Here is a 27,600-nt window from a genome sequence, read left to right as displayed (position 1 = left end):
TGGGAACAAGAGAGAGGCACAAAGCCTGATCCACTATGGTAGGTAACAGTGTTCAGGACATCACACAGACATTGCCTCAGTGGATTTACACGGTGATGACATTCATTCCACTTTTCTTTGCCTTTTTTGAAACAAATCTGTCCTTCTGCCTACTCAGTTTAAGTAAGATTGCAAAGACACAGATTTTCGAAATGGTTTCACTACTGATGAAACATTTGGGTAAATATTCATATGTTACAGGTGCTAAAATGACTGAATGCTGCAGAGTAATCCTTTTGCCATCACAACTTTCTTACTGATATGCGTCAATTTTAGGTTAAGTTTCAGTATCAAATTCAGTAGCTATTTGCTTTCTCCCTTCCTCTCCTATAGAGTTCTAACAATTCAGAAACCTGGAATTTGGAAACAAATAACTTCTGCACTGCCCGGCTGGCACTTTGAATCCTCTAAATTCTTAATCAGAAGGTCACACTGAAACCATTTAATTGTATCATATGGACTGCTGAATCATGAAAAGCATACATAAAATATCACCAGGAATATAAAAACTTCATGCAAATAACTTCCATAATAATATTTTTTTAATATCTAAGTTCAGTTCTGAAGAAGCCTTCTTTAACCTGTTTTAAATCACATTGCTTAGTTCACTTTTAATACAGGAGTTTCTTCATTCACTCTTGTCTTTTTAAATCTGCCCATTCTAACACCTACTCAGTAAGTTAACATCCAGCATTGGAGAAGAATCCTCCAAGGATGTATTCTGAGAGCAGAGTTAGGTTTCATAACAAGGTTTCTAAGTTTTATACCCATCGACCTGCACCAGTCAAACAGCAGAAACACTGGTGGTCTCATGAAGAAGCTCAGCTTTAGAAGTAGATTCTCACAATTTAAACAAATATCCACTGCCTATTTCTGAATGGAAGTCCAGCAAGTTTTTCCTACCGATACCAAATTGAACAGGAGACTTGTCAGTGGTAAATGCAAAATTTGGCTCTTGTGCCTAGCTGCAAGCTAGATGGGATTTGCTTTACAGAGCTCTTTGAAGCAGTACTTTTTCTTCCAGGAGTTTCTGGGGGGTTTTCCCTTCAGTTGCTCTTACCTCTACACCTCAGGTAAGGCCCAAAGGGTTATTTTTTCTGCTCTTTACACCTAATGTTAACCATCATAGTAAATAATGATAATGACTATACTCCTAGCTGAGGGCACATACGCAAACTCAAGCTGCCACAGAAGGAAAAGGTACAAGATAGCAGCTAATGCACAGTACCTCTTTTTAGCCTATGACAAATGCAAGGCAAAACAGGCAGGTAAAACTAATTCATTCTCGCCTGCCACACACGAAGTGCATGTATATGAAGTGTGACCAGCTGGCAGGTGAGCTCCACTATTTACTTGTTCCAGCATTCAGCCCACAGAAGCAGTTTCTTTTCTCTCCTCTGTCCAATCAGCATAAGCACAACGACAAAACATCCAAGTGGACAAACCCCTGAAATCCCAGAAAGCATGTATTCCTCATCTCTCTATTTACAGCACTGAAAGTTTTATCCACAGTGCAGGACTAAAAACTGGGAGCAAGAACACAAGCTTCCATGCTACCTTAGTTATCTTGCAAGTTTAGCGGTTTCGACATCAACTTATTAAGAGAGATTTTTCCAAACTGATATAAACATCTAAAATACTTTTTGTTCTTGAAGAAATTTACAATTGAGACATTAAATTCTCCCTGGAATAGCAGAATACTCTAAGATCTTCCTGTATTAAGATCTCCAGAATAAACTGTGACACAAATATACATATTCAAACAGAAGACTCAGTCAAGGTCTGTATGGAAAACTTACATTAGCACAGTACTATCAGCCAGGCATATCTTTGTCAGACTTCTTTCCAAGCACATAATCTCCAGTACAGACAATTGTGATGGTATAAAAAACTTAAAGAAGGATTTTGCTTGGAGGAGAATTATATGCTCTCTTTTCGCTGCTCACATTTTAGCTTGCTTTGGTAAAGGTACAGTTGCACTAACCATTTTCCAGACTACACTATATACCACATTTTAAAGCAAAACATAATTCCCATACAGTCTTTTTTAATGGCAGTGTCTTAAATATAACTTGGGTACGTGAGAGATTATGGCTTTAAAAAAAGCAGATAAGATATTTCATATGAACCTAAAGCCCTCAATCTTCACTAAACTCAAGTTGAACAAATAAAAGACATACATATAAAAACTCAACTGTGAGTTTGCATCACTTCAGTTTGAAATTAAGAAAAGCCATTTTAATTCCTTTTCTGACTAACGAAATCTAGGTAAACTAGATACTTTACTTTGCTGGTTTGCTTTTGTGGTAAGGTTTTATATTGTTTTGCAAGGAATGAGACAGCATTTCACTGATCTGTGTTCCACCTTTTAATCACTTTTAAATAGAGAGAAGAGCCAGTGGGGCACCGGCTCTGAATTTTACAATTGCCCAAAAGAACAGTAACAGATAGGGCTCAGTTTATTATTTAAAAGAAAAGCTATACAACAATGTATCAGAAGTGTACACATAAGTGAATAACAGAATACCTTAAAACATACTGAACACAAAAGCTGGCATGTCACAGCTCTGCTTCCATGTTTAAACTAGCAGAAAAACAAATCTAAATATTTAATTTTTCAATTAGAGCAATTCTTTCCCAAAAGAGCAGTTAACGGTACTAATGGAGACCTCTGGCAATGCATTTATACCCTTTGCTGTACACAACAGCACCAACAGCTACCTTCACACATTGCCACTCACACAAAACACCAACTGTATGAATGTTTTCAGTTTTGTTTGGTTTTTACTCCCTCCACCCGAGACTATGAAAAGGGAACTATGTCCAAAAAAAGCTCTAAGACCATTTTTTTCTTGCCATCTAAGCCAATCTCTAGCATGTAATTTAGCCTGTCAAAGAGCATGCTTATTACAGAACTTACAGCTTATTACATTATACCTGAATGGCATAAAACCTGCTCATTTAAATGGTCAAGTAGTGTGAGGCAATATTTTAAGCAACTTCAACAACATACACGTGAGAAATAGAGAAGAAAAGAATTACAGGCAAAATTCTTAAGATATTGGGAAAAGCTCCAAGCTACAGTTCTATTTCTTATACTACCTTATTAAACTCCCAGTGTCATGACATACTGTTATACATACGCATTAAAGAAGTGACAACACAAATAGATAATTTCTGATTCGTGTAAGTTAAAAAATGTGTTGGTCACATACAAACAGGCCTATAAGGTGTCCTCTACAAATCCATGCAGTAGATGTATTTGTAAGAGAGGAAACTAAAGTTCTAATTACGCATATAAAGACATTTTACTATAAAAAAGGAACTTGACTTGCACCATTTTCTCCATGTAAAGATGAAAATAAACTAAAGGAATTTATTACTATCTGCAACACCGTAGAGGTGGAAATTCAACATGCAATATCGGCAACAGCTAACGAAAAAGTAATGTACAATGTTAAACTATGGGCAGAAATTGCGCTAGATTGTGTTTGCAGTGAAACAGGAGCAGACTTTACACCCCAGCTTTAAAGAAGTGTTTCCTAGTGTGTGCATTCACCAGAGCAAGCACAACATTGAACTGTGCCTCATATACACCCGAGAGATACTTTCCATGCACAACGACACCAGCCTGGTAGGCGGCCCCTTCCTGCAGGTGCCGGCGGTCATTCCGGGGGCGCCGGGGAAGCCCCGTCCCCGCTCCGCAGGGCTGTGCGGGCAGCGCCGCCACACGCGACGCGGCCCGGCCCGGCCCGGCCCGGCCCCCCCGCGGTTCCTGGGGAGGGGGCCGCGCTTCGCCGGCCCCGGCGGGCCCCGGGCGCGCTCCCGCGGGCGCGCTGCCGGCGGTGACGCGGCGCTCCCGGCCCGGCCGCGCCACCGCCGCCGCCCTCGCCGGGCGTCCCCCCCGCACCCCTCTCCGCCCGCCGCGCACGCGCCGCCGCCCGCACGTGCGCCCCCAGGTGCGCGGGGCGCCCCCGCACCCCCCCGCACCTCTCCCCGCCCAATTCCCCGCGTCTGGCGGGGCCCGGTGGCCGCTCCGGGCCGGGGGGGTGGGGGGGGCAGCGGCTCCGCACCCGTCGGTACCGCGGGGCGCATCCGGCGGGCAGGGCGGGGAAGGGGCCTGTCCCTTTAAGAAGAGGCCCGGCTGCTGCGGCCGCCGGTCGGCGCGGGGGGTGAAGCCGCGGCCTGCCCGCCTGGAGCTTCCATCGTCGTCCGCAGTAGCCCCGGCTCCGCGTGTCCTTGCGCGGTCGCCGCTGTGGCTCACCTGAGTAGCGGGCCCGGCGGCGGGGCGGCGGCGGCGGTGGCAGGGGGCTGGGGGTGTCTCCCGGGCTCGCTCCCCCGCTTGCTCCACCCGGCCTCTCGCCCCGCGTTGCCGGGGCTGGCGTTGCCTGTCTCCTGCCGCGGAGCGCTCCCGGCTCCTGCCTCGCCAAGATGGCGCCCGCGCTGGTGCTGAGGAGGAGGCGGCGGCTGCGGGCGCTGGGACGGCGGCGGCGGCCACTTTCGCTCACTGAGAGGAGAGGAGCAGGGACACGGGGAGCCATGGCGGGGGGGAGGAGAGGCGCCATGCCCAGGCCTGATCAATCGAACCCCGTATGTCTCCCCGGCGCCCTGGCCCCGCACCCTGGCCCCGCCGCCCCGCCCCCGTCGCCGCGGCCGCCGTACGGACCCGGGCCCGCACCGCGGGGCTCGGGCCCGCACGGACCCCGCGGGGGGCGCGCGCTCATCGATGCGCTCCCGCGGCCGATTGGTAGGGTCTGGAGGTGACGGAAATTGCCGAAGGGACTCGGCCGAGGCGGCGGGTGAGCCAGCGAGTCTCGCGCGAGGCGGGGCGGGGTCTCGCGATGCTGGCGCGAGGAGGCGGGTGCGTCCCGGAAGTGACGCGACGTCGCCCTTGAGGCGCCGCGGGGCGGGTGCGGCGCTGCTCGGACCCCCGGGCCAGTCCCGGGTCGGGCAGGGAGCGGGGTCATGCGTGTCCCCCGAGGCTGCCCCTTCCAACCACGCAGCAGGCGGCCTGTGCCGGCCCGGCCCCCGCGGCCGATGGGAGCGGTGCGGGGCTGACGGCGCTGGAACCGGGGCACCGTCACGGTTATAACACGTGGGGCTACGTGCGTTCCACCGCCTTCGCTTTGTCATGCACGAAGAGTTGCATCAGAGGAGCCCAGGACGAAATAGGCCCGAAGGTTAATTGCGAAGAGGCTTTGCAGTGAAAACACGCTGTGGCCATCGGCTGTTCGGCACCGCTGCTTCCCCAAACCACTAAATAGTATATTTACCGCAAATCCTTAAAAGCGTGTTTAATCCAGACCACTTAGTGCATGGAGATAAAAACTGTGTTCATGACTAAGCTGTGTCACTCCATCTCTCTGTAGGCACCACCGCGTCCTGGTTTTGGCTGGGAGGGAGCTAATTTCTTCTCAGTAGTTGGTGCAGTGCTGAGTTTTGGATTCAGAATTAAAATAATGTTGTTATCACAGTGATGTTTTGGGGTTTGCTAAGTTGCATTTATGCCAAGTCAAGGACAGTTTTGTTGGTTTGGGATTTTTGGCACAGTGAGGAGGTGCACAAAAGAGAAACTGTGTGAGGAAGCATGGCCAGGACAACTGACCCCAACTGGCCAAAGGGATATTCCTTACCATAAAATGTCATGCCCAGTATATAAACTGAGGAGAGTTACCTGGAAGGGGGGCCAGTCTGGGTTTGAGAAGGGCAGTCTGGCACCTGTCAGTAAGTGGTGAGCAATTGTATTGTGCGTCACTTGTTTTTCTTTCTCTTTCTATTGTTGTTCTTACTATGTTTTACTTCGGTCTCAATTATTAAACTGTTCTTATCTGAACCTAGAAGTTTTACTTTCAGTTCTCCTCCCCATTCCACTGGGGGAGGGAGGTTGAGGGAGTGCCTCTGTGGTGTTTAGTTGCCAGCTGGGCTTAAACCATAACACACAGTTACTAGGCAATAAAAATAAGACCATCACTACTGCCCCAGTAAAACTTCACTAGAGTTGTCCTGAACTAGTGGTGGTACTTGTATCCCTAACTGCAGCCGGGAACTGGCGGTGTTCGGGAAGTGTGCACGGTTTGGTTACTTTTACCAAGTTTAGACAGAGCAGCATGACAAGGGCTTGTGGACCATGAAAAAAAACCCTTTTTTTTTCTCCTTTAAGAAAATTATAATTTTCAATCTTGTGCATCAATGAGTGATTACTCCATTCCAATCTTACTACTTCTCTTTATGCTGGTCCCAAAAGAGAACCAAAGGAAAAGCTGCAACCATGTTTATCCAGGAATTTGCTACTTAAATCAGCAGGGTGGCACAGATGCAATTAGACTGTCAAGTCCCTCCCTGGAAATCCTTATTCCATAATACAATTCGAGCCAGGGATTTACTTCCTGGAAGAGGCTGAGAATGCAGCTCACTGTCTTACCAGAAGGGTGGCCTCAGCAATTAGTTTGTATCCTGTACAGAGACACTCCAGACCACTCTTCTACATCCCAGACTTGATACTTTCACATTCCAGCCATTCTTCCCTCCCTCCTTCCATTAGCTGATGTGTTCCCATTTTTTCTCTCTCTGTTGATAGGACTGGGTGGACCCAGATGATTTTGGTTGTGGAAATAAAACATAATTGCTCTTTTGGCACAGAAAAGCCGGAATCCTCCACATGGTACCTCACTGACCTGTGATATCCCATCACTGCTTGAAAGAATCTTGCTTCAAATAAATAAAAAAAAGAGCAAACCTTGGCAATTTTTCTGTTACTCTCAGAAGTGAGCAAGTCCTACCTATAGTTTCAGAGACCTATTTAAATACTGCTGGCCTAGTGCTCTATGGAGAGAAGAAAAAAACCCCAGACATTTCCCCAAATAATATTGAAAAGAAATGCAGACAGATATCATAAGCACGGTCAGACCAATTTACATCCAAAGAAAACCAGCTCAAATGGGTATTGACATGTACTCACATGCAGACATCATGTCCTTTCCAACCTGGCATCATTAATATTCCCACATTTACAGCTTGATGACCAGGTTGTTCTTAGACTGCAGTCTGGTTGGCACAGTGACTTCTTCCATTCTTCCCTATTCCATGTTGTTCACCAGTGTTCACCAATACACCAATAGAAGTGTTCCAAGATTTGGACATGGCCTACATTAATTTTGTCGCATGGTAAATAGTAGTTTTGCCTTAATACCTTATTTTGCTTGGGAAGGGACTGCTATACACCTTTTAAATCAATTTGGGTGCTTCTGCCCCCCTGTTCATACACCCCTGTCTATGGACACACAGCACGAGTGTGTTACAGTCTTATCTACCTGAGCTGGATGCGGCAGCGCTGACAGACAGTGGTGGTAGTGGGGTGCAACTTCCAGCAGGCCACTCTAATGAGAGTTTTACATAACTGCAGCAAGTAACAAAAGAACCAATACTATTTAAGACATTGGTAACAATGCCAGAAAAACAAAAGTCACTGTTTTAAAATCAAAAAGAGCTCTTGGAAAAAATGGATCTCAAAAAAAGACCTAGAGAAGAACAGTCAGAGGCAGCAGGAATTTCCTCTGAAAGACCATTACTATTTCCGTTCACCAATGGCTTTACCCCTTATTGTAAAGCAAGGAGCTTTTGTTTGACAACTCTGCCCGTTTTTTTCACTCGGATGTCTCCAAACACCCAGAATAAGCTCATCAAGTTGCCTGTGTCAGAAACTACATTCCGTACAGTCGGCTTGAGGTCAGTTTAAGGTCCTTCCACAGATTTACCACACAACTTTGATTTTCAAGCTCTTCTTTGACAAAATACATCATAATTGTTGAAGAACGTGATTTGAGACCCTGCTTTATTTTGGGAAATCAATTCCAATTATGTCTGTAGTTTCCATCCTTCTGTGGATTTTTTTCTCTCTACTAGATTCCATGGCTGGTCTCACCAAAAGACCATCCTCATTCATCCTATAGTCTTTTATTGCTTTCTCCCTTTGCAGCTTCTGGATGTCTGCCAGCTGACACAGCTCCTCTGGCAGCTCTGTAAAAGTGGGCTAATAAGGAAAAAGGAAAAGAAACAGAAAAAAACCCCAAACTAATACATACTATACTTTTGTTAGAACCAGGGAAGCATTCCCCCTGTAATTAGCCAATGGAACACAACAATCGTCTCATTAGATCTGTGGAATTTATCGACTACCTGTTTACACAAACAGGAGACCTTAAGGGAAAAAAAAGTTGCATGTTCCCCACACTTTCTTTGAAAGGCAACCCAAAGGAAAAAACACTAGGCTTCCATTTATTGTTTACTTCTTTATTATGAAGATCTTCAAGATTTTAAGTAATACTTCACATATGGGTTTTTAGATTTCTCCTGAGAAGCATTTTGCACTATGAAGTTGTAAATCCCAAAAGAAGCATAAGCAGTTCATGTTTGCTTGCAGGAACCACTGCAAAGACAGCTGTCCCAGCTTTTTATTTAAAACCATGATATTCTATTCTATTGGTAAAAAAAACCCAACACTTATGTGGACAAAAGCCAACATAGTTAACAAATCGATGAAACAGCTTAGGAAGTATGTGAAGAGACATACACTCCTTGATTTGGCCCTGAGCAGTGCACTGTTCAAAATACTAAATCCAAGGAGCTGTTCCTTAACAAGGACTGCCATGTTCATGGTTTGTAGAAACAATAAGAAAATCCACAGTTGTGTTCTGCTGTAGAAAGGGGAATTACATAAATAAGGAAGCTTGATAAAAAGTAGTAAGAGGCAGCCAGGCAAATTCATTCCTAGCAGATAATATGAGACAACTTCAAGACAACATACAAGCAGCATAGAGTAAACGTTACCTAACACAGCAAAAGGACACAGAAACAGTGAAAGGAAACTGGCAGGACTACAGGTTAGAGGAACAGACTATGAAGTAAGCATCCCATCAGGAAAGCAATGCCACATCCATGTAAAGAAAATAGTAAGGATGAAGTTACAGAAAAAAAAACAAATGGCAGGACAGACTATGTTTGATAATATTTTAAAAAATATAACAACTAATAAAAAGATATCTGTAAACATGAGAAGAGCACAAAATGTCAACCAAGTGGTGATCAGAATGCAAAAGCAGCACTGTAAAAAACACTTTTTTGTCTTCATTCAGCATGAAAATGGAGATTCCCATTCCAAACCTATTCATTATGTACCCAAAATCAGTTTCAGATTGTCCATAAATGTTTAATACCGATACTTGAAAGACAAATGTCATGATGGATTTCACCTAAAATTCCTGAACAGTGGAAGATGAACTAGTAACTATAGTATCTTGCTTAAAACCTGCCTTGATACCCAGGTCTCAAGAAAGATAGAGGAAACAACACGCCGGTAAGTCAGATGTCTGTATAAGCACATTGGTAGAAACACTAATAACAGATGAGTGGATATACAGATGTGATGCACTGGAAAAGAATTACCACAGTGTTTGCAAAGGGAAGCCATACCTTACAAACCTGTGTCTAAAAATTTGCACGGATCCAGAGGAAGGATAAATAATTTAGACAGGATTACAGAAAAAAGCAGAGGCAGCACTTACTTGAAAACACCCCACTGTCAGTTCAGTTTAACCAGAATAATGCACATCCATCTTCCTAACTGCTGCTGTACCCTACAGTGTGGGGTAATCCATGCCCCAAGCCATTTCAAGCCAAGTTGCAGAAAATTCAGGCTGTATGTTCATAAAGATTAATATTCATTATGTGTAGTCCCAACTCACCTGCCAATTAAGAAAACCTCTGGTTCAGGAGCAATTATATTTAAACAAGAGAGTTTATGCATGTCACATGTCATGATTGTGTTATCTTGTATAATCTACTGCACTGCATTTTGTCTACTGCAGCTTTACCGTAAGCGCATTGGTGAAATCAACTCTGCAGGAGTGTGCTCTGTGGTACTAGAGCCCTGAGCATGAACTATCACCACTTAAACAAGATGGCTCTGCACTTCTAGAACATTTGCTTCTTTACACTGATGGGTTTGGTTCTTTGAATTTAAGTCCTAAACATGAGAACATGCCTGCATTTCCAAGTACTTAACAACACAATATGAATCTACAAGGAGAGTTAGAACTGTAGCACATGTAGCTCCTTTACTAGCTCTTTTCTAGTGACAGAGCTGCAGAGGCACAGACACCCATTTTACTGGGTGTCTGCATCCACAAGAAGAACTACTGCTGGCAGACGTTATGCCAAAAATGCAGGAAACTTCATGGACATTCAGGGTGAGAAGTTTGTGTTGGGTTCCTCCCCTCAGCAGCAAGGAGGATTATCAGTTTCTGAAAGACCCTGAAGAGGGAAGCTGAGGGTTTTGATAACAAAGTGCTGATGATCAGAGGTTACTGCTTTGCATCTGGTTTGTGGGTAAAACGTCAGTTGCTTATGAGGGTGTGTCCACTATTCAGAAGACCCAACTACCACTTGCAGGTGATGACACAAGAAACCACAGAAAGTGTCAACATACATTTCCAAAATTATCATGATGAATGAGATGCCTTTCTTTTTATTTCCTTGTTATTTTGTTTTCTCTATTTTCTTCTTCATTCTCTCCTACATCAAAAAGAGTGTTGCATTATTATTTGTGGCTGCTGTGGACCACTGGCAGTACTTTACCATTGTTAATAAATTAGACACATGCAATTATGCATAAGTCTGAAATCAAGCACTCCTGAATATGTTGAAGGCCACAAGGATGATCTGGCCCTAGAAGGAGCTGTGCATTTAGCCAGAAGGTGATTCTGGTATTTTGCCACTAATGGGGGCCTGTTAGAGGATACAGAAACTTATCAGGGAGGAACAAGATATGCACGTGGAAAACTGACTGCAGCAACTGGGCATACAGAGCCCAAGAAAGGGTGGTGACAATTACATTCATCAGCCTTATTCACATTTGTCTTTCTCCAGCTCTCAGTGGATGCAGTGATCCATAAGGGCAAGTGAACAGGATTGGCTTTTACTCCATGATTATGCATATTCACTTTTGCTTGCTGCTGTTTCCAAGAGGAGAAAAAAGAGAGTCTGGTCCTGATCTGCTTCCAGAGGTTGAATACCCTGATTAGACAAGAGAATGAGAGAGTAGGTAACTGCCCCAGTAGTCATTATTCAACATTACTGGTTGTTACTCAGCATTATTCGATTCACAGGCACCTCAGAGTGGAAAGCTAAAGCATCTTTTTCATCAAGTATATCCTGATGCTGTTATTACACAAAAATCTGTTGGCATTATGAACTGGATATGGCAGTGAGCTGGGAAAGATAAGGTGGATGTTTCCATGCTACTCAAAGCTGAAGTTCAGTGTTGTAAACCCTGATCCAGGAGCTGAGATTCAACATGTGCCAGCTAGAGATGGGAAGAAGTGTGGCTCTGTAATCCATCCAGCTTCAGTATTTGATTTTTAATGAAGTCTCATGATTGAAACTGTATGTGTACTTGTTTTGTAAGTATAGTTTACATGGGAGTGTCATAAGTTTGGAGGAATGGGAGAAGTAAAAAAAAAAGCATTCTTCTGTGTGACATGATGTCACTCAGTAAGACCAGAGGAAACAAGAGCAGGCCAGGGAAGCACAGCTCTGTTCATTGCTCCAGTCAGGTAGGACATACTCAAACATCTCTGTAGCCCAGAGGCACAATAGAAGACATATCTGCATAACTAACTTTACCTTTTTCAAAAGGCTGAAGACCTGGTGATTCTGCTCAGATAGCACAGTCCAGAAACTAGAAAAGAACAGAGAAGGGCCCAGGAGAGGCTTCCTTACCTGGAGTAGTGGAAGTTATTTTCCTGATCTGGTCATCTTCTCCAAGTGCCTATAAATCAGAGAAGCCATGGTAACTTGGAGACTCTCTTGCCCAGTGACTTTCGCTCCCAGAACTTTCAAATAAGGGCTTGATGTATCACAGATGGTTCCTTTTCACTCAAGAGTGACGTCCCCCTTCCAGTTTAGTAGCTGAAGTAGTGCAAGGTACCTTTATGGCCCTGGAGCATTTATTGTCTTCGGCTTTGCAGTACTGCTTCAGCAACAGATGTCTCTCTTCCAGTTCTCCAGCATGGAGAGAGCATAGTAGATAACATACTTCAGGTTTCCAAGATTTTTCCCTGCCAGAGGTATCAGAATCCAAGGAGATCCATTACTTCTGCTGCAGTAGCATTGGAACTGCAACAGATCCCGTCTGGAGAACACAGTCATCAAGCACAGAGAGTCCAGTGTTGCTGTTGTTTGACAGTGGCTCCAAGGTGAAGTCAAGCTCATTGCACCAGACTGCTGTTCACCAAGGGTCCAAGGTGGAGCACAAGTGTAAATTGTAACTGGTCATTGTAAAAAGTAAAATAGCCCACTAAAAGCATTTTCCAGGTAACTTTCAACTGTTGCTCCACAAAGTGTACAGAAGGCATAACATAGATTTTAGTGGTGCATAAACTTCTAAACAACCATGAAAAAGCACTACAATAAATGGGGGGGGGTAAGTATTGTGACTATTACTTCATTCTGAAATCAGATCTGGATAAAGGCTTTTTGATTTAAGGAAATAATACAGACTTAGCTGGAAAACCTAGAAGTTGCAGAAACTAAAGGTTTGTGGTTTTTTCTTTCTTGCCTTAAAATGGATTTAGCTGAACTCATCAACTTGCAAAGGATTGCCTTAACTTTTTTACTTACTGAGTGAAGAAACAGAAGTAATAGACAAGATTTAACTATACCACACTCCATATTTTGCATTTAAATATGTATTGCAAGCAGATTTAAATAAAGCAGAAGAAACTTTTATTTGTGTGATCTTCTCACAAGATATAGAAACAACAGAAAATTATTAACAGTGAAATGATGATGAAAATTACTACTTTTACTCCCTATACTAGAATTCTAAAGCAGTTGCTTCAGAAGGCAACAGCTTTAAAATGCAGAAAGTATGATTACCAGATGTTATATTAAATAGATTTTCAAAATGGCATTTGAAATACTCAGGATCAAATTAATTCCTTGGCTAATCTTATGGAATAAATGGATTTACAAAGGTATTGTCTTCAACAACATGAATACCACTTTAAAAATTCTGAAAACAATTCTGCCCAATGCAAAACAGAATGTGTACTTTTCACTTTAACACTCTTCTTTTCCCTTGTGTCATGCCTACTTTTGCATGCATTGCACATTGGAAATTCACATGTCCAGCTCATTTTTTTTTCATGAACTATGAACAACCTTCTTTTTTTGGCAGCTTTCCTCTAAAAAGAAAAGGTTTTCAGATATGACCTCTTCGCTTATATCTGTGAAGCAACTATGATCTCTTGTGTTATCTAACCTCTAAATCCTCATTAATGGGATTTACTGCTCTGAGCTCTTAAGTAATTCCCAAAGGATCCAAGTCTGTGCTTCAGTGCTTTGTTAAACCGGGGTGGGGGGGGAAACCCTATTTCTTTCATGAAGATAGAACTTCATTCTCTTTCCCTAATAAATATTTCAAGACATTTACAACTGTAAGAATGAGGCACTAAGAGGATTTAATCCTGTTAGTTCAGTCTCTGTGGTGAATGAGGATGTTTGACCATGCACTTTGCACCCAAATCTAATACCAACAATGTCTTACATAGTTACTGCAAGCCCTCATAAGATTATTTCATTGAGAAGACAGAGAAAGGCCACATCAATACCACTGCTTGTTTGCTTTGCATGGACCTGTTCTTTCCAATAGTGCAAGAAGTCAAGCTCCTTCACCAAAAATCTCATTTCCTGCACTTTCCACGTTGAAAATTAATAAATTTCAAAATTACAGAAGTGTCCACCATCCAGCTCCTCCAAGGTATCTGGGCATGCACTACTAATGGTTCTGTGTAACGAAAGATGAAAAATGCTACTTTTAAATAATATATGTGAAAATAAATTAGGAAGACCAAATAACTCAGTGATGCTTTTACAGAAATAAAAATCTTTGGTTCACAAACATTACTCAGAAACACCCAGTGTGTGCAAAGCAGCTCAGCAGTAAAGATGACAGATTAGGAGAAAAATAGAACAAGATGTGAGGACTAAACATTTTTTACCAAAACAAAGCAACCCCGTCAGCTCCAGGTACCAACACATCACATTTGCTTGTTACTCTTCATTTCCTCACGTGTACGTTGCTCCTATTGAGCCCAGCTGTTCTCAGGCTCTGGGGACAGTGAACAGAAGGCACAGGTGACCGTGCCCATGCTTTAACAGCTGCAACTCACCATCCACTAGGCTAACTAGAGGTGGATTCTGCTAATGAACTAATATGAAAGGGAGCTAGGTAGATACAGATACCATCACTTTTGCTGCTGCACACAGGAAACAAGTATGTAGCACACAGGAGGGTGTACCACTGTGAAAAGGAAGCTGCTGTAGCTCGGTCCTCCAGCATTTATCCATTAGAGCCTTAGATCAAATCACTACCAGAGAAACAAGCAGAGACATACCTACATTTGTGCTCACAAGGTGATCTCCAGGACAGTCCAATAAGCATTAAAATAACCATGTGCTACAGCTGATAGGTCAGACATCAAGTTATCCATTAGAGATGAGTGGACCAGCAGGAGGTACATAGCATTCAGAACAAGTGCATTAAGCAGAGAAGCTGGGAAGAGTCTCAAGAACCATATATGTCAGGATTCTCCTGTATATCCCAATGCAAATGAAAACAGTTATTGTTATGGTTTAATTCCAGCCGCCAGTAATATACCACGCAGCCACGTGCTCACTCCTCTCAACCCCCCTCACAGCAGGGAGGAGAATTGGAAAGAAAAGGTAAACCTTTTAAGTTGAGATAAAAATAGTTTAATAATTGAAACAAAATATAATAATAATGATGATAATAATAACAACAATAATAATATATGATAATGATAATAGTAATGGTAAGGAGAGGCTAAGGGAGGAATAAAACCCAAAAGAAACAAGTGATGCACAGTATCCCATCCCCAAGCAGCGATCAGCCCCCTTCCAGGTAACTCCTCCAGTTTAAATTCTGGGTATGACATTCTATGGTATGGAATACTGATTTGGCCAGTTTGGATCACCTGTCCTGGCCATGCTCCCTCACAGCTTTTTGTGCACCTCCTCACTGGCAGAGCACGGAAAACAGAAAAGTCCTTGGCTTAGGATAAGCACTACTCAGCAACTGCCAAAACATCGGTGTGTTCTCATACCAAATCCAAAAACCACAGCACTGTACCAGTTCCTAAGAAGAAAATGTACTCTCTCCCAGCCAAAACCAGGACAGTTATTAAAGCAGAATAAATTTTAACAAAGCTTATCATCACATTCTTCTGCAGTTTACAACATACTTCCTGATGCTGATCTTTACTTTCAGTGCTACTGTATGCTTTCAGCTTCTGCGGCCATCTGTGTACAAACCTGTAGTGGTTAGAGAAGCAGAAGTTTGGAAGGAGAGATTGCTTCCTTAAAAAAAACCAACCAACCAACCAACCAAAACACAAACCAAAAACCAACATACACCTATTCCAGCATTTAATGCTAGTTCTCTCCCATCTGTCTCTGAAACCAGGTTGGATTCCTAAGAACTGAGCTAAAAGACCTAAAGGGAAAAAAAAAACCTCCTATGATAGTAACATCTTCAGCAATCACAACTGAAACTAGAAGAACAGTTAAACACCATGACTGTGGTACCCTGAGCAAAACTGTCAGTACAGAATGGTTTACACTGGTATACTTATTACATGAATATTACACAGTCATTTTCCACTTTTAGTCTTCAGAGCAATAGGATAATAAACTAAGGAAGACATGTCATTTGGCTTAGATTTGCCATACAGAATTCTCAAAATAGAAATTTTGAGAGACAATATTGAATTCTAAAACTTACATAAAGATAATGCTGTGTTCGAATTACAGGTTTCACTGAGTAGCTTTTACAGCAATATTAAATAGCATTTAATCCAGGCTTTCGAGAAAGATTTTAAGTCCATGAACAGGCAGTGCAAAACCACTCCTATTTACTGTGGAAGTTACAAGACTAGTATGAAGGGAGAAAAAGTACTCTTGTAGGAAAGAGATTGTTCCCCTTCAGTAAATAAATTCTGCCTCTCTACTGAGGTCTCCTTAAGCATCTAGTTCCCTTATTTAATAGCTTCTTTGGAAATCTTCTGACCCCAGCCCCACCCCAACCACTCTGGCCCAAAAAAAATTAAGGTCATGAAATTAAAAATCCCAGCAAAAGGACAGAATCAGAGAATCATTTCAGTTAGAAAAAACCTCAAAGATCATTGAGTCCAACTGTTAACCCAGCACTGCCAAGTCCACCACTAAACTGTGTCCCTAAGTGCCACATCCACACATCTTTTAAATACTTTTAGGGGTGGTGACACCACCACTTCCCTGGGCAGCTTATTCTAATGCCTGACCACCCTTTCAGTGATGAAACTTTTATAATATCGAGTCTAGAACTTCCCTGGCACAACTAGAGGCTATTTCCTCTTGTCCTGTTGCTTGTTACTAGAGAAAAGAAGCTGACCCCCACCTGGTTACAATCTCCTTTCAGGTAGTTGTAGGGAATGTGCCTCCTTTTCTCCGGGCTAAACAACTCCAGCTTCCTCAGCCACTCCTCATGAGACTTTTTCTCCAGTCCCTTCACCAGCTTTGTTGCCCTTCTCTAGACACACTCCAGCACCTCAATGTCCTTCTTGTGGGGGGCCCAAAACTGGACACAGTACTGGAGATGCAGCCTCACCAGTACGAGTACAGGGGGACAATCACTGCCCTGGTCTTGCTGGTCACACTGGTTCTGGATTTTAGTAAGGCTTTTGATACTGTCCCTCTGAGCATACTTCTGGACGAGTTGCCCAGCTGTGGGATAAGCAGATTCACGGTGCTCTGGGTGAAGAACTGGCTGACAGACAGAGCTCAAAGGGTTCTAATGAATAGAGGATACATCTGGCTGTCAACATGCACCAGTTGAGGAATACCAGTGGTATTCCTCACGATTCAATTTCAGAGCCAGTTCTGTTCAGTATATTTATCGCCAATCTAGATACAGGAGTTAAATGCACCGTTAGCAAGTTTGCTGACGGTACCAAACTGCGAGGTGCTGTTGACTCTTGAGGGACAAGAGGCCTTGCAGAGGAATCTACACAGATTGGAGCATTGGACTACAATTAATGGGATGAAATTTTACAAGTTGAAATGCCAGATTATGTATCTAGGATGGCATAACATTGGACACAAGTATAAATTGGGAGAGTAGCTGGAGAGCAGCTCTGCGAATAGGGACCTGGTTGGCAGCAGGCTCAGTGTGAGTTGGCAGTGTGCCCTGGCACCTTGGGATGCATCAAACACGGCATCACCAGCCAGTCGGGGAGAGGGAGGTACTGAGCTCTTCTCCCTGCTATCCAGTGACAGGATACATGGATATGGTTCAAAGCTGTACCAGGGGAGGTTTAGCCTGGACATTAGGAAGCATTTCTTTACTGAGAGGGTGGTCAAACATTGGAACAGGCTTCCTAAAGAGGCAGTCAATGCCCTAAGCTGCCAGTGCTTTAGAGGCATTTGGGCAATGACCTTAATACCAGGCTTTAACTTGTCAGCCCTGAACTGGTCAGGCAGTTGGACTAGATGCTCAGTGTAGGTCCCTTTCATATGAAATAGTCTATTTATCAGGATTATGTTCCCCAAATCTTAGGAGCTCTTGACCCATCAAGTTTTCCCTTGCTTGTCCCCATCTGAAAGATTAACAAAAATAAGGACAATAGAGAATAATGATTTGGCAAATGCTGCTGAACTACACTAGTATTTTTTCATTCTAATAGTGCTGGCAATAAAAGTTCTCTTTTTCCCTGCTTGACTTGGGATTCATTGTAACCAACTTGCTCTGTTGAAACTAGGTTTCAGAATTAGTCAAATATTCTATGATATCCAGAACATTTTTTTACCCAGGTTGTATATATCCTCTATTGTACAAGCTTTGTGGTTCTTCAAAACCTCAGTTTCAAATGAGCTATTAGGAAATACCAGCCCTGATGCCAACTAAGGCTTACACCTGTCTCCCAAGTCATTGTTACAAAATGTCCTTATCTGCAGCAATTCAACCACTTTTTAGTGCCATGCTCTTAAAAAAGGCAAATTAACAGAAGCATCTCAAAATGGGCAAAGCACAGCTCACAACTGAGTCTTCAGAAGGTGCTTTACTGAATCACTCATTGAAGTCAACTGCTGCCTGCACTTCAGGATGGCATTCCATTTGGAAGGTATCTTCAAGGGCTGCATCAAACACTCCTGTAATGTGCAGACACAATGTGGGAGAAAAGCACCTGTAGTCATTGAAAACTGCAGAGCATCAGCAGCCTGTGATGGAAAGGATCAATATGCCATGACCAACGTCCATTAATCCAAGGCAAAGAATGTGGAGGTTTGACAGTGGAGATGCATATTAGAAGTAAAGTATGCTACAAAACAAACAATTCAACATTTTGACTGCATACAGGTGCAGAGATAGTAATCTGACTCCTTAAAGCTGTTAAGTTACATAAAAGGGTCTACAGCTCCTTCTAGCTCAGTACTCTCAGTAACAGGAGAGAGTAAACATACACTGATGCTTTCCCAGGATACTTATGGTTTTGCCTTTTATCCAAACCCTAAAATAGTTATGCAATATAAAGAAAACATGATGAAAGAATATGTAAGTTGTCATAAACCTTTTGCCTAAAACCTGATTTTGCCAGTAAGACTCATATTTGACAGCACATAGAGCCAGAAAGAGAGCAGGTAACAGCTTCCAGCAGCAACTCAATGTCATGGTGTTTGCTTGTTTCTAATCCTGGTTTCATCCTTTTTACCTGTTTGCAGTAAAAGTAGGAACAGCCCTGACAGCCCAATGGAAAAGGAATGCTTGGAAGAGAATCCACTCACCAGGGGAATGGAGAGGAAAAAATAAAAAACCTGCATCCACAGTCAAAACCTGAGACTGAGCTATATGTCATTAGAACAACCTACCCTTCTGACTTCCTCCACTACTCAAAAGCCCAGATTCCCATTCAGGTCCCCTGAAATCCCCACTGACTTCTCCCTTTTCTCCTTACTACTATCTCCTGAGAAACCTTAAGCCAACATTCTGTGCAGACATCTACAATCCCACTAACACCACCATGAGTTTACAGGTCAGCCTGGTTTTACTGCAAGAGCCACTGTTTGAGCTTTCTGGCACATGCTGCCCATGTGCTACCTAGACCTGTCCACACAGTGCTTGGCAGCACCAGCTCAGCCCCTGCAGTATCAAGCACAGAATTGTAATTGGCCTCTACTGGCCTCTTATAGGGAGGGTAAATTCCAAGATTAACCTCCCTCCCCCTCCATTCCTAACTTATCTGTAACCTCTTTGGTGGAAAAAAAAATCTATTCCTGTCCAATAGCAAAGAACCTGATATAACTTAATAATGCTAAAAGCTGCCCCTGAGGCACCAGTCAAATAGATAACTGCTGCCTTCTTTAGGAGAAAAGCCATGTGTTTGCTAAGCCTACTAGAAGAAAGTGCTAAGCCAGTCCATTTACTGATTTTCTAAGGAAGAAGACTACAACCACCAGCTGAAAAATGGCAGGAAACATGTGGAGAAAGGAACTGCAACAATTCAAAACAATAAGTTCATTGAAAAGAAAAAAGAAATTTGAGAAGATCCAGGTAGAGCTGACCTTCACTAGATTATAAGCATAAATCACTAGGTAAAGTGGAAGTTTCCATCACTTGTTACTGAACTGTCCTTTGTATTCTACTTCTGACCACTAAAACCTTCTCTAGCTTTTCATTCTCAGTGGCCAAATGCAGATGAAGAGGAACCTCAGCATAGACCTTCTCAAGCAGTCAGTTACTTTTACTCAAAATCACAACAAAGATGATGTTCAAATCTGTAGAAATACATTCTGGATAGTTAGAGAGTTTCTAGTAAAAAAAAAAATCTATGCTTTCCAAATAAGAAAATACTTAAATATTTAAACAGAAATGAAAGCATTTTTTGTGATCAGTATTAATAAAAACTCTAACCTGAATGAACAAGGTTATAGAATAAACTTTCCCTCAATGAAAGCAATGTTTTAGCTTTCACTGTGAAATCCTTTGTCCAAAGTCCAATGCATGCTAATGGATTTAAGGGCAGAAAACCCACAGCATGCTAAAAAGTAGTGCATATTCATCGATCTGTGGAATCAGACAGCAACAGTGACTTCTTCACTTGTACATTTTATGGTTAAACCTTGCATGGACTTTTATTTTATGGAAAGTATCAAGCTGTCAAATTTTCTTTATTTTTTTCAGCAACAAACCTCTAGAAAAAACTGTGGTATTTCTTTTGGTAGTAAATAGATATGCAACCAACAACATTTTACACAACAGGCAAGGGTTTCAGAGCGTGAAGATGCTCCAGCCTCCTGATGCAGCATAGAAGTGCCACAGAAGGCAATATTAGGTCAACAAGCACTGACAGCAGCCAGTTGCCTGCTCACTATGCAGCTTTTTAGGCTGCTATTAGCCCAACAGGGACACATCCCCTGCCCCCAAGGAAGTCAAATGTGAAATAGTATCAAACTTCCACAAACTTTATCATTAAAAGTTACTTCAACAGGTGATGTTTAAGTACTATAAGAACATCAATGGGAAAGACAGTGAACCTCAGAATACTGCCATTCTCTATATTGTGTGTTAATTACATTAGTTTACTTATGGTAAGGAATAAACAACTAGTCGAATCCAAGGATAACATTTTTCAAATTATGTAGGCAGGATCCCATGTAAACCAGAGTTCTAAACTCCATTGCTGCCTTTTTTAAGCAGAATCTCACTTGTGCACACAGCCTGTTCCCATTTTAACAATACTGGGAAGCTGTCTCTAAGAAGTGCTTCAAAAAAGCATCTGTGAGAATTTGCTCAGAAGTATCTCCCAGCTATTTGTTCTAGAAGTACAGAGTAGAAGATGAGATAATTCCACAATATCATGTACACTACAGGGTGGCCAAAATCAGACCACATCAGTAGCGTACCTACATTAGAAGAAGGATTCAGGCCAACAAATCAGAGTAATTGCACCTCTAAGCCTAGAGATCTATCAGTGCAAGAAAAGCATGTGTGTCAGCTCATACCAAGACAACAAAACAATGAGTGCAATTCTGTGTACCTTGGACCCTAGGGTGGATAGTTCTGGTTAATTATTTCCACAGTATCAGTTACATGTTCTAGACAGTATAGTTGGGAGCACTGGTGGGAATTTTCAGTCCTACCTTTTTCATACAGTCAAGACTTTACACGGGCTGATATTTAATCAGCCTTATAAAGCTTACTAAATAGGCCGGATTAGAGCTTTGAGGAGTTACTATAGGCAGCCATATCTATGAAATGAAAAGTCAGTATACATGCAAGGACAAGTCATACATAACCACGTATAACATATCTGTGCCCATTATGAAAGATCATAGCCATTATGTTACTTTATTCTCTCTCAGAAGGATCTGATTCTCCCATTAGTCACATATTAATTACCACAACTACTAGGGCCAGCACCAGCAGAAAGAGATTTTTGTGATAACCTGGCCTGTTCTCTCACTTTCACCACTGCTTTTACCTGCAGATGATTCCCAGCGCTGGATACCTGTAGTCTGAATTTGTTTCTACACTTGTGAAAGGCACAGAAAGAATAAGAAAGAATATAAAGCCCAATCTGACCCGGCCCCTGTGAAGTCACTGTAGCCTCAGGTTGGTCCAAGTTTGAACAAGACCAGCTAAAACATCTTACCACATTAAACTTGCTGCTAGTATTAGATCTTACCTACCTTTTAAAATGGGTCTCCACAAGGTTCTAAATAACGCTATCAGCCTTGCCTGCTGTTTCTTTTCAGCTAGAACAAAACCAAACATTTACATGGTTCAACAACTGTCACATTGTAGTAATGTTAAACCTTCTTTGAGAAAATGCCCTGAAGTTTCTCTTGTTGAAGCTTTTGTTCCAAACCAGAATATTTGAAGGGTACTTGTGTATCCAAGACACTGAAGGATACTGTACTGGTGAAAGAGACAGTCTGAGACACACCAGCAGTCAAATATGATCTGAAGCAATAGAGCTATCAAGGAAACCTGTATTCAACTGCAACTTTTTTGGTGCAGCTAGATTATTATATATGTATATGACCTTTGCCACTACAAATGTCCTTACACACCATGTATCCTTACCTTCAAGATGTTTTTATCTTCAAGCACCATTTTTAATCCATTTTCAAAAGCCTGGGGTCCCAGAAGAAAGATATCAAATAGAAAAACATGTCTCTTTGTTACTGTCTAGAACAAATTCAGTTGCAGAGAAAATGAGTGAAGGACCGAAGAACAGAGGATTTGCAAGTAGGAGAAACTGCACTGTTGCCTATAAGCCATAAACTCCTGTGTACAGGCTTATGTGGGGAAGAGTGGGTTTAGTTTATTTAGTGGTAATTCATAAACAAGTCTTGTTTTTTCCAGAGGTGCTCAGAGATTTTCCCAATAATTGAAAAGAACAACACAGTTGTCTACTGTACAATGGTTAAATAATGCACTTTGAGACATATCAAGACCACGCTACTTAAAACAAATTCCTACACCTATTATGGTGACATTTTTACAGAATTACTTCCAACAAAATTCTTGTGCCCATGACATTTGTTTCATTGTCAAAGAGCACTACCAAAGAAATAGAGGACATCATCTTCCATCCTAGCCTCTCAAATGGATTATAAAATTTAAGTTTTGCATATGTTCAGATTCATAACGGTTTAACAGAAGCATAAAGCTTTTTAACAAAAGCTGAAAGCAATTTAGCCATACCAAAGCAAACATTTTGTGGACACTTGCTTCTGCATAAAAGGGTTAAATCTGAAGTATGAACTCCCACACAATTTTTCACTTTGGATAAACACACTCACTTTTAAATCTATTTAAAAATAAGCTAAGAGGATTTTGAGCTATCACATAAAGCTATTCTCCTTTCTGGCTCTTCCTCTTCAGACAGTTATAACATCACAGATAACTAAGACACAGTATCATCTTTAGATGGATTTTACACCTTCAAGTATATTGGCATTGTGATTAGGTCTTGCAGTTTTTTAATAGGCAACAGCTGTACTACTGCGATAGCTCTACCTGTATACAAGAATGCAAACCAAATTTGTTGCATTGCTATAAACAAATGTATATATTACACACAAGTTTACTCATTATTCTATTACCTTATATAATTCTTTCCGTAACAGGTCTTTTATGAAATACTTAATCTCTCTTAAAGGATATCATATCCATTACCAGAACAGTTATGTAAGTCTTAAACACTGGGCAATCCTCAAATGTTTCTCAATTATGCCCCTGTTTAGTAACACATTTTGGCAAGTATCTGTCTCTTACTTCAGGCCATGAGAGTTTTCCATGATGACACAAATTAACACCTTCTTCTGCTATTCTGACAACACATTGCTGTTTTAGGGGCAGCACCTAATGAAGAAAACAGGCATAAAATAAATACCACCAGAGAATGATAGGCAGAGGGACAAATAGTGAACTGTGATTTTTCTGGTCATTATCCATATTTGAAAAGATCAAAACCACAATGAATCTCAGATGGATAGTAATCCACGAGAAAAAGACACAGCATCGTTTCAGTTACAGACAGACAGCTGGAAATTCCACAACTAGAAGCATCAGTGATAGGTCTAGGAGGGATATAGATAACTAAAGAACACGGACTTCCCTGAACTCCTCCCAAGAAATTCTCCTAAGTAGAGAGAATTCCCTTAGGATACATTCATGTCACATAAAGCAGGTGTTCCTCTTAGAAAAAAAGGAAAACACATTTTCCAAAGTATAAAAGAAAAAAACTGTTACTCTCACAGACACAAAAAAATTTCAGACAATTAAGAAAAGCAAACCTGTAGTGCATGTAACATGAGTAGAAGGCATAAATGGATATGAGTAGAAGGCATAAAACCAGCTTCTTTTTCAAGCAACAGTTAGATTCCTCTGTAAGCAGGGACATCTCTTCCTGTGGGAAAGAGCTTCCTCTGTAGTTACAATAGGTTTACCAAAATAAGAGCCCAAATCCCAACCAATGTTACTGCAAGACAAAATGGCATAGAGGACCCTATAGTATTGCTGGTCTAATTTAGGATCTAAAAAATACTATTAAATTTAATAATAAATCTATCATTGATTCCAAGTTTTTAAACAAAGCCTTTCTGATCTCTTGTTTCTGGGGATCAGTGGGAATGTCATGAATCTGTGTAAGGGGAGGTTTAGGTGGGATATTAGGAAAAGGTTCTTCACCCAGAGGGTAGTTGTGCATTGGAACAGGCTCTCCAAGGAACTGGTCACAGCACCAAAGTTGACAGAGTTCAAGAAGCGTTTGGACACATGAAAAAAACTGGGGGTTGTCCCGTGCTGGGCCAGGAGCCGGATTCAATGATTCTTGTGAGTCCCTTTCAATTCAGGGTATTCTATGATTCTACCAAGTCTGCTTTTTTATTGTACATGATTTAAGAGAAAAAGGTCCAGTCATCTCCAGTCATCTCTGGAGTTCCAAACACCTGCAAAACCAACACAATTTCCTCTCCAAATAACAACAAGTTCTCATGTTGCTCCCTTCCTAAACAAAATAAGTGTTCACTAAATAGTAATACTGACTCTTCACCTCAGTAACTGGTGATATAGGGTCTGAAACCAGCAGCCAACACACACCGATGCAGATTTGTACACATCCACTGCAATCTCCCATGCAGTGCACTGTTATGCACACTTTAATTGTTCTTTGATGCCACCAGAGATAGCATTTCTACATGACTTAAAGAAGCCATTTACTACCTATTACTCAAATCTCACCACAGTCTGACAAAGGGTACTGACAATTAGAACAGAACTGGCCTAGAAGTCATATACATGGCATAAGAGTTTTCACTAGTACTTACTGCAGGGCCAAATTTCTGCTGGAAACAATCAACAACTGTGAACTCCGCATTCTTTTCTTCCTTCTTCTCTAAAATGAAGGGAAGAAAATCATTAGACACTTCCTCTAACTTGAATGCACTTTGCACTAGGTATGTATTTTAGATGTAGAATCACTCTACTTCTCTGGTTGGGATAGTCATTCTTCCCTCTTTTCTTCCTAAACACACCCAGATTCCTGAACTGTTTGATTCAAATGCATACAGTCTAAAGCATGACCCCAATTCTGGTTTTTAACAAAAAATTGGCTGTTTAAAAGTGAGTTGCAGCATTACCTTTTGTCATTATGACACCCAAATGAAAAAAAAATATGTCAGTTAAAAAAATTACATCCATTTAAAAAAAAAAAGCACCCTAATTTCCAGCCTTGTCTAGGGAACGAGAAAGACTGTTGCAAAGACAAAACTAACAGACAGATCACATCAACCCTTGCTCATTTTTTGTTACTTCTGTAATTTTGGTATTTGAATTGTTAAATATAAAAGTGAATGGACAATGTTCATATAAAAGTGAATGGACAGCTGAGTAACTTAGCATCTCAGTTGTGGAGAATGTACAAACAGCAGATTATTGTAAAACTACAAAAGTGCTGTATGTATTTTATATAAAGTACTTGCAGATGCCCTATCCCTGGAAATGTTCAAAATCAGGCTGGACGGGACTCTGAGCAACATGGTCTAGTGGAAGGTGTCCCTGGAACTAGATGACCTTTGAGGTCCCTTCCAACCCAAAACACTCTATAATTCTATTTTCTCCCCCTCTACCCAGTTAAATGCAACTAACCTTTCTTTAGCCTATACAGATCTTGTACTCTTGTCACAGCTCTATGAGAACAAAACAAGCTGATTTTGGATCTGCACCTGTATATGTACACACCTGTATATGTTACAGCAGGAACCACATGTCCAAATCAATGCAAGCACCTGACAGCCAGCACAGATCCAAAGAGCAATAGTCTTATTGAGCTTTGTGTTGTCTGTCGTGCCACATACATTTCAGGAACAAGTATAAGGTTAAAACAGTCACCAGAGAGAAATTCTCACTGGCTGAAGCACTTTGATTTCTCCAGAAGATAAGCTGTGCTGCTCAGCCACTTTTACAGTGGACAAGAGCTACAAGATAAACGTTCTGGTAAGCAGGTGAGTTTCCTTCTGATGTCTGCAGATAAGGAGCTCTGTACCTACCTTTCTGTGACCATTGTTTTTTAGTATACATCTTGTTCTGATATGGGCAAACCAAGAGATAACAGCATCTGGGAAAGACATTATCTGACAAAGACTAACTACATTGCTTGAGTAATATCCACATTACCTGAGAGGCAGTATTTTGAGCTGTCTGAGGCTCTGAGCTGGCTCTCTAAGGAGACGCAAGGAGAACTCCATGGGCCACAATCTGCTGCCTGTGTCCGCTTGTTTGTTCCCTTCAACAGCTGAAGTGCACGTGAACGAGCAAGGCAACCATACATAACACAGACGTCATAACATTATTAAGACTTCCATGCTGATAAAATGTGCAAAGGAAAATACTTCATCCAATATCCCCTACCTGTGTTCAGAAAATGAACTGCTGCATATAAAGCAACCTCTTAGTGCTATGTGCATGGCTCTTAAAGAAGATCCTGAAGCTGCACAAAAAAAAGCTTATTTTGCACAAAAGTGCCTTTATTTCAGACAAAATTTCACATTTATTCTGAAAATAAAGGGTGAAAGCAGAACCTGGTGTTCACTGCAAAGGTCAGCAACAATCTTAAGGTAAGCTAGAGTTCAAAGTACAAAGAATGAAGTACCTGACCTGAGCCCAAGAACAATACAGTTTAAATATCTGTAAGTATTTATATTGATTCAGTCGTATTTGATCCATTACTGTAATTATTAATTAAGTTACCGTAATTGGAGGGCAATTATACAAGTTCACCAATATGTAAAATAGTTGCATCCACTGAAACTTTACTGTAATCAAACACAAGTTATAAAATCATAAAAAATGGTAGCATTTCGGGACCAAAAAAAAAAAAGTATGCAAGCATTCACCTGACTGAAAGACGTCACACATAAAAGCGCTTAATTTCTACAATAGGGCAGCCTGACGTCAAGAATACTTGGGATGATTCTACGAAATATGACTTCTTAGTATAAATTTCCTTATGCTGATATAAAAATATTCAGTTATGATTATAGAGCTCAAATAATGTCCATCCCTATGTCAATATAATAAAACATAAAAACACTTTGTGACCAGCCTTTAAATGTAGCTGCAGAGTCTTGTACCTAAAATTGTATATTTTAAAGATTAACACACGAATTTGCTACCGTGCCACTATTCAAATATATGTTAACTTAGGGTTACTTAACAGGGAGAAAGAAGACAAGACAGCAGCAAGCACGACGAGAAGTTGTGGAATCTCCCTCACTGGAGATATTCAAGAACCGTCTGGACAAAATCCTGTGCCATGTGCTCTGGGATGACCCTGCTTGGGCAGGGCGGTTGGACCGGACAACCCGCTGTGGCCCCTTGCAACCTGACCGGTTCCGTGATTTGCAAAACAAAGCCAGCCCGTAGGACCCGGCAGTACTATT

At 41.6% G+C, this 27,600-nt stretch overlaps 2 protein-coding genes across 3 annotated transcripts in view; both read right to left on the bottom strand.

Annotated features, from left to right (window-relative positions):
- The window catches only part of INO80 (INO80 complex subunit), a 68,158-nt gene extending 63,552 nt beyond the window's left edge, over positions 1-4,606 (bottom strand). Inside the window, exon 1 of one of the 2 annotated variants that reach the window (XM_017812368.1) lies at positions 4,304-4,606. The gene's annotated coding sequence lies outside the window, so the exon portion shown is untranslated. The remainder of the gene's footprint in view (positions 1-4,303) is intronic. The other variant, XM_017812358.1, reaches the window with a different exon arrangement.
- Positions 4,607-14,349: 9,743 nt separating this feature from the next.
- EXD1 (exonuclease 3'-5' domain containing 1) lies at positions 14,350-27,039 on the bottom strand. Its single transcript, XM_017813465.1, is given in 8 exon segments — positions 14,350-14,686; positions 18,225-18,372; positions 22,039-22,057; positions 22,059-22,114; positions 22,238-22,342; positions 23,435-23,521; positions 24,988-25,055; positions 26,336-27,039. Coding segments are annotated over 8 exon segments (819 nt in total). The 5' UTR covers positions 26,490-27,039; the 3' UTR covers positions 14,350-14,504.
- Between the last annotated feature and the right edge of the window lie 561 nt (positions 27,040-27,600).

The sequence above is a fragment of the Lepidothrix coronata genome, unplaced genomic scaffold, assembly GCF_001604755.1.
Source record: "Lepidothrix coronata isolate B3197 unplaced genomic scaffold, Lepidothrix_coronata-1.0 Scaffold1, whole genome shotgun sequence".
NCBI lineage: Eukaryota > Metazoa > Chordata > Aves > Passeriformes > Pipridae > Lepidothrix > Lepidothrix coronata.
This window is presented reverse-complemented; position numbering and strand designations above follow the sequence as displayed.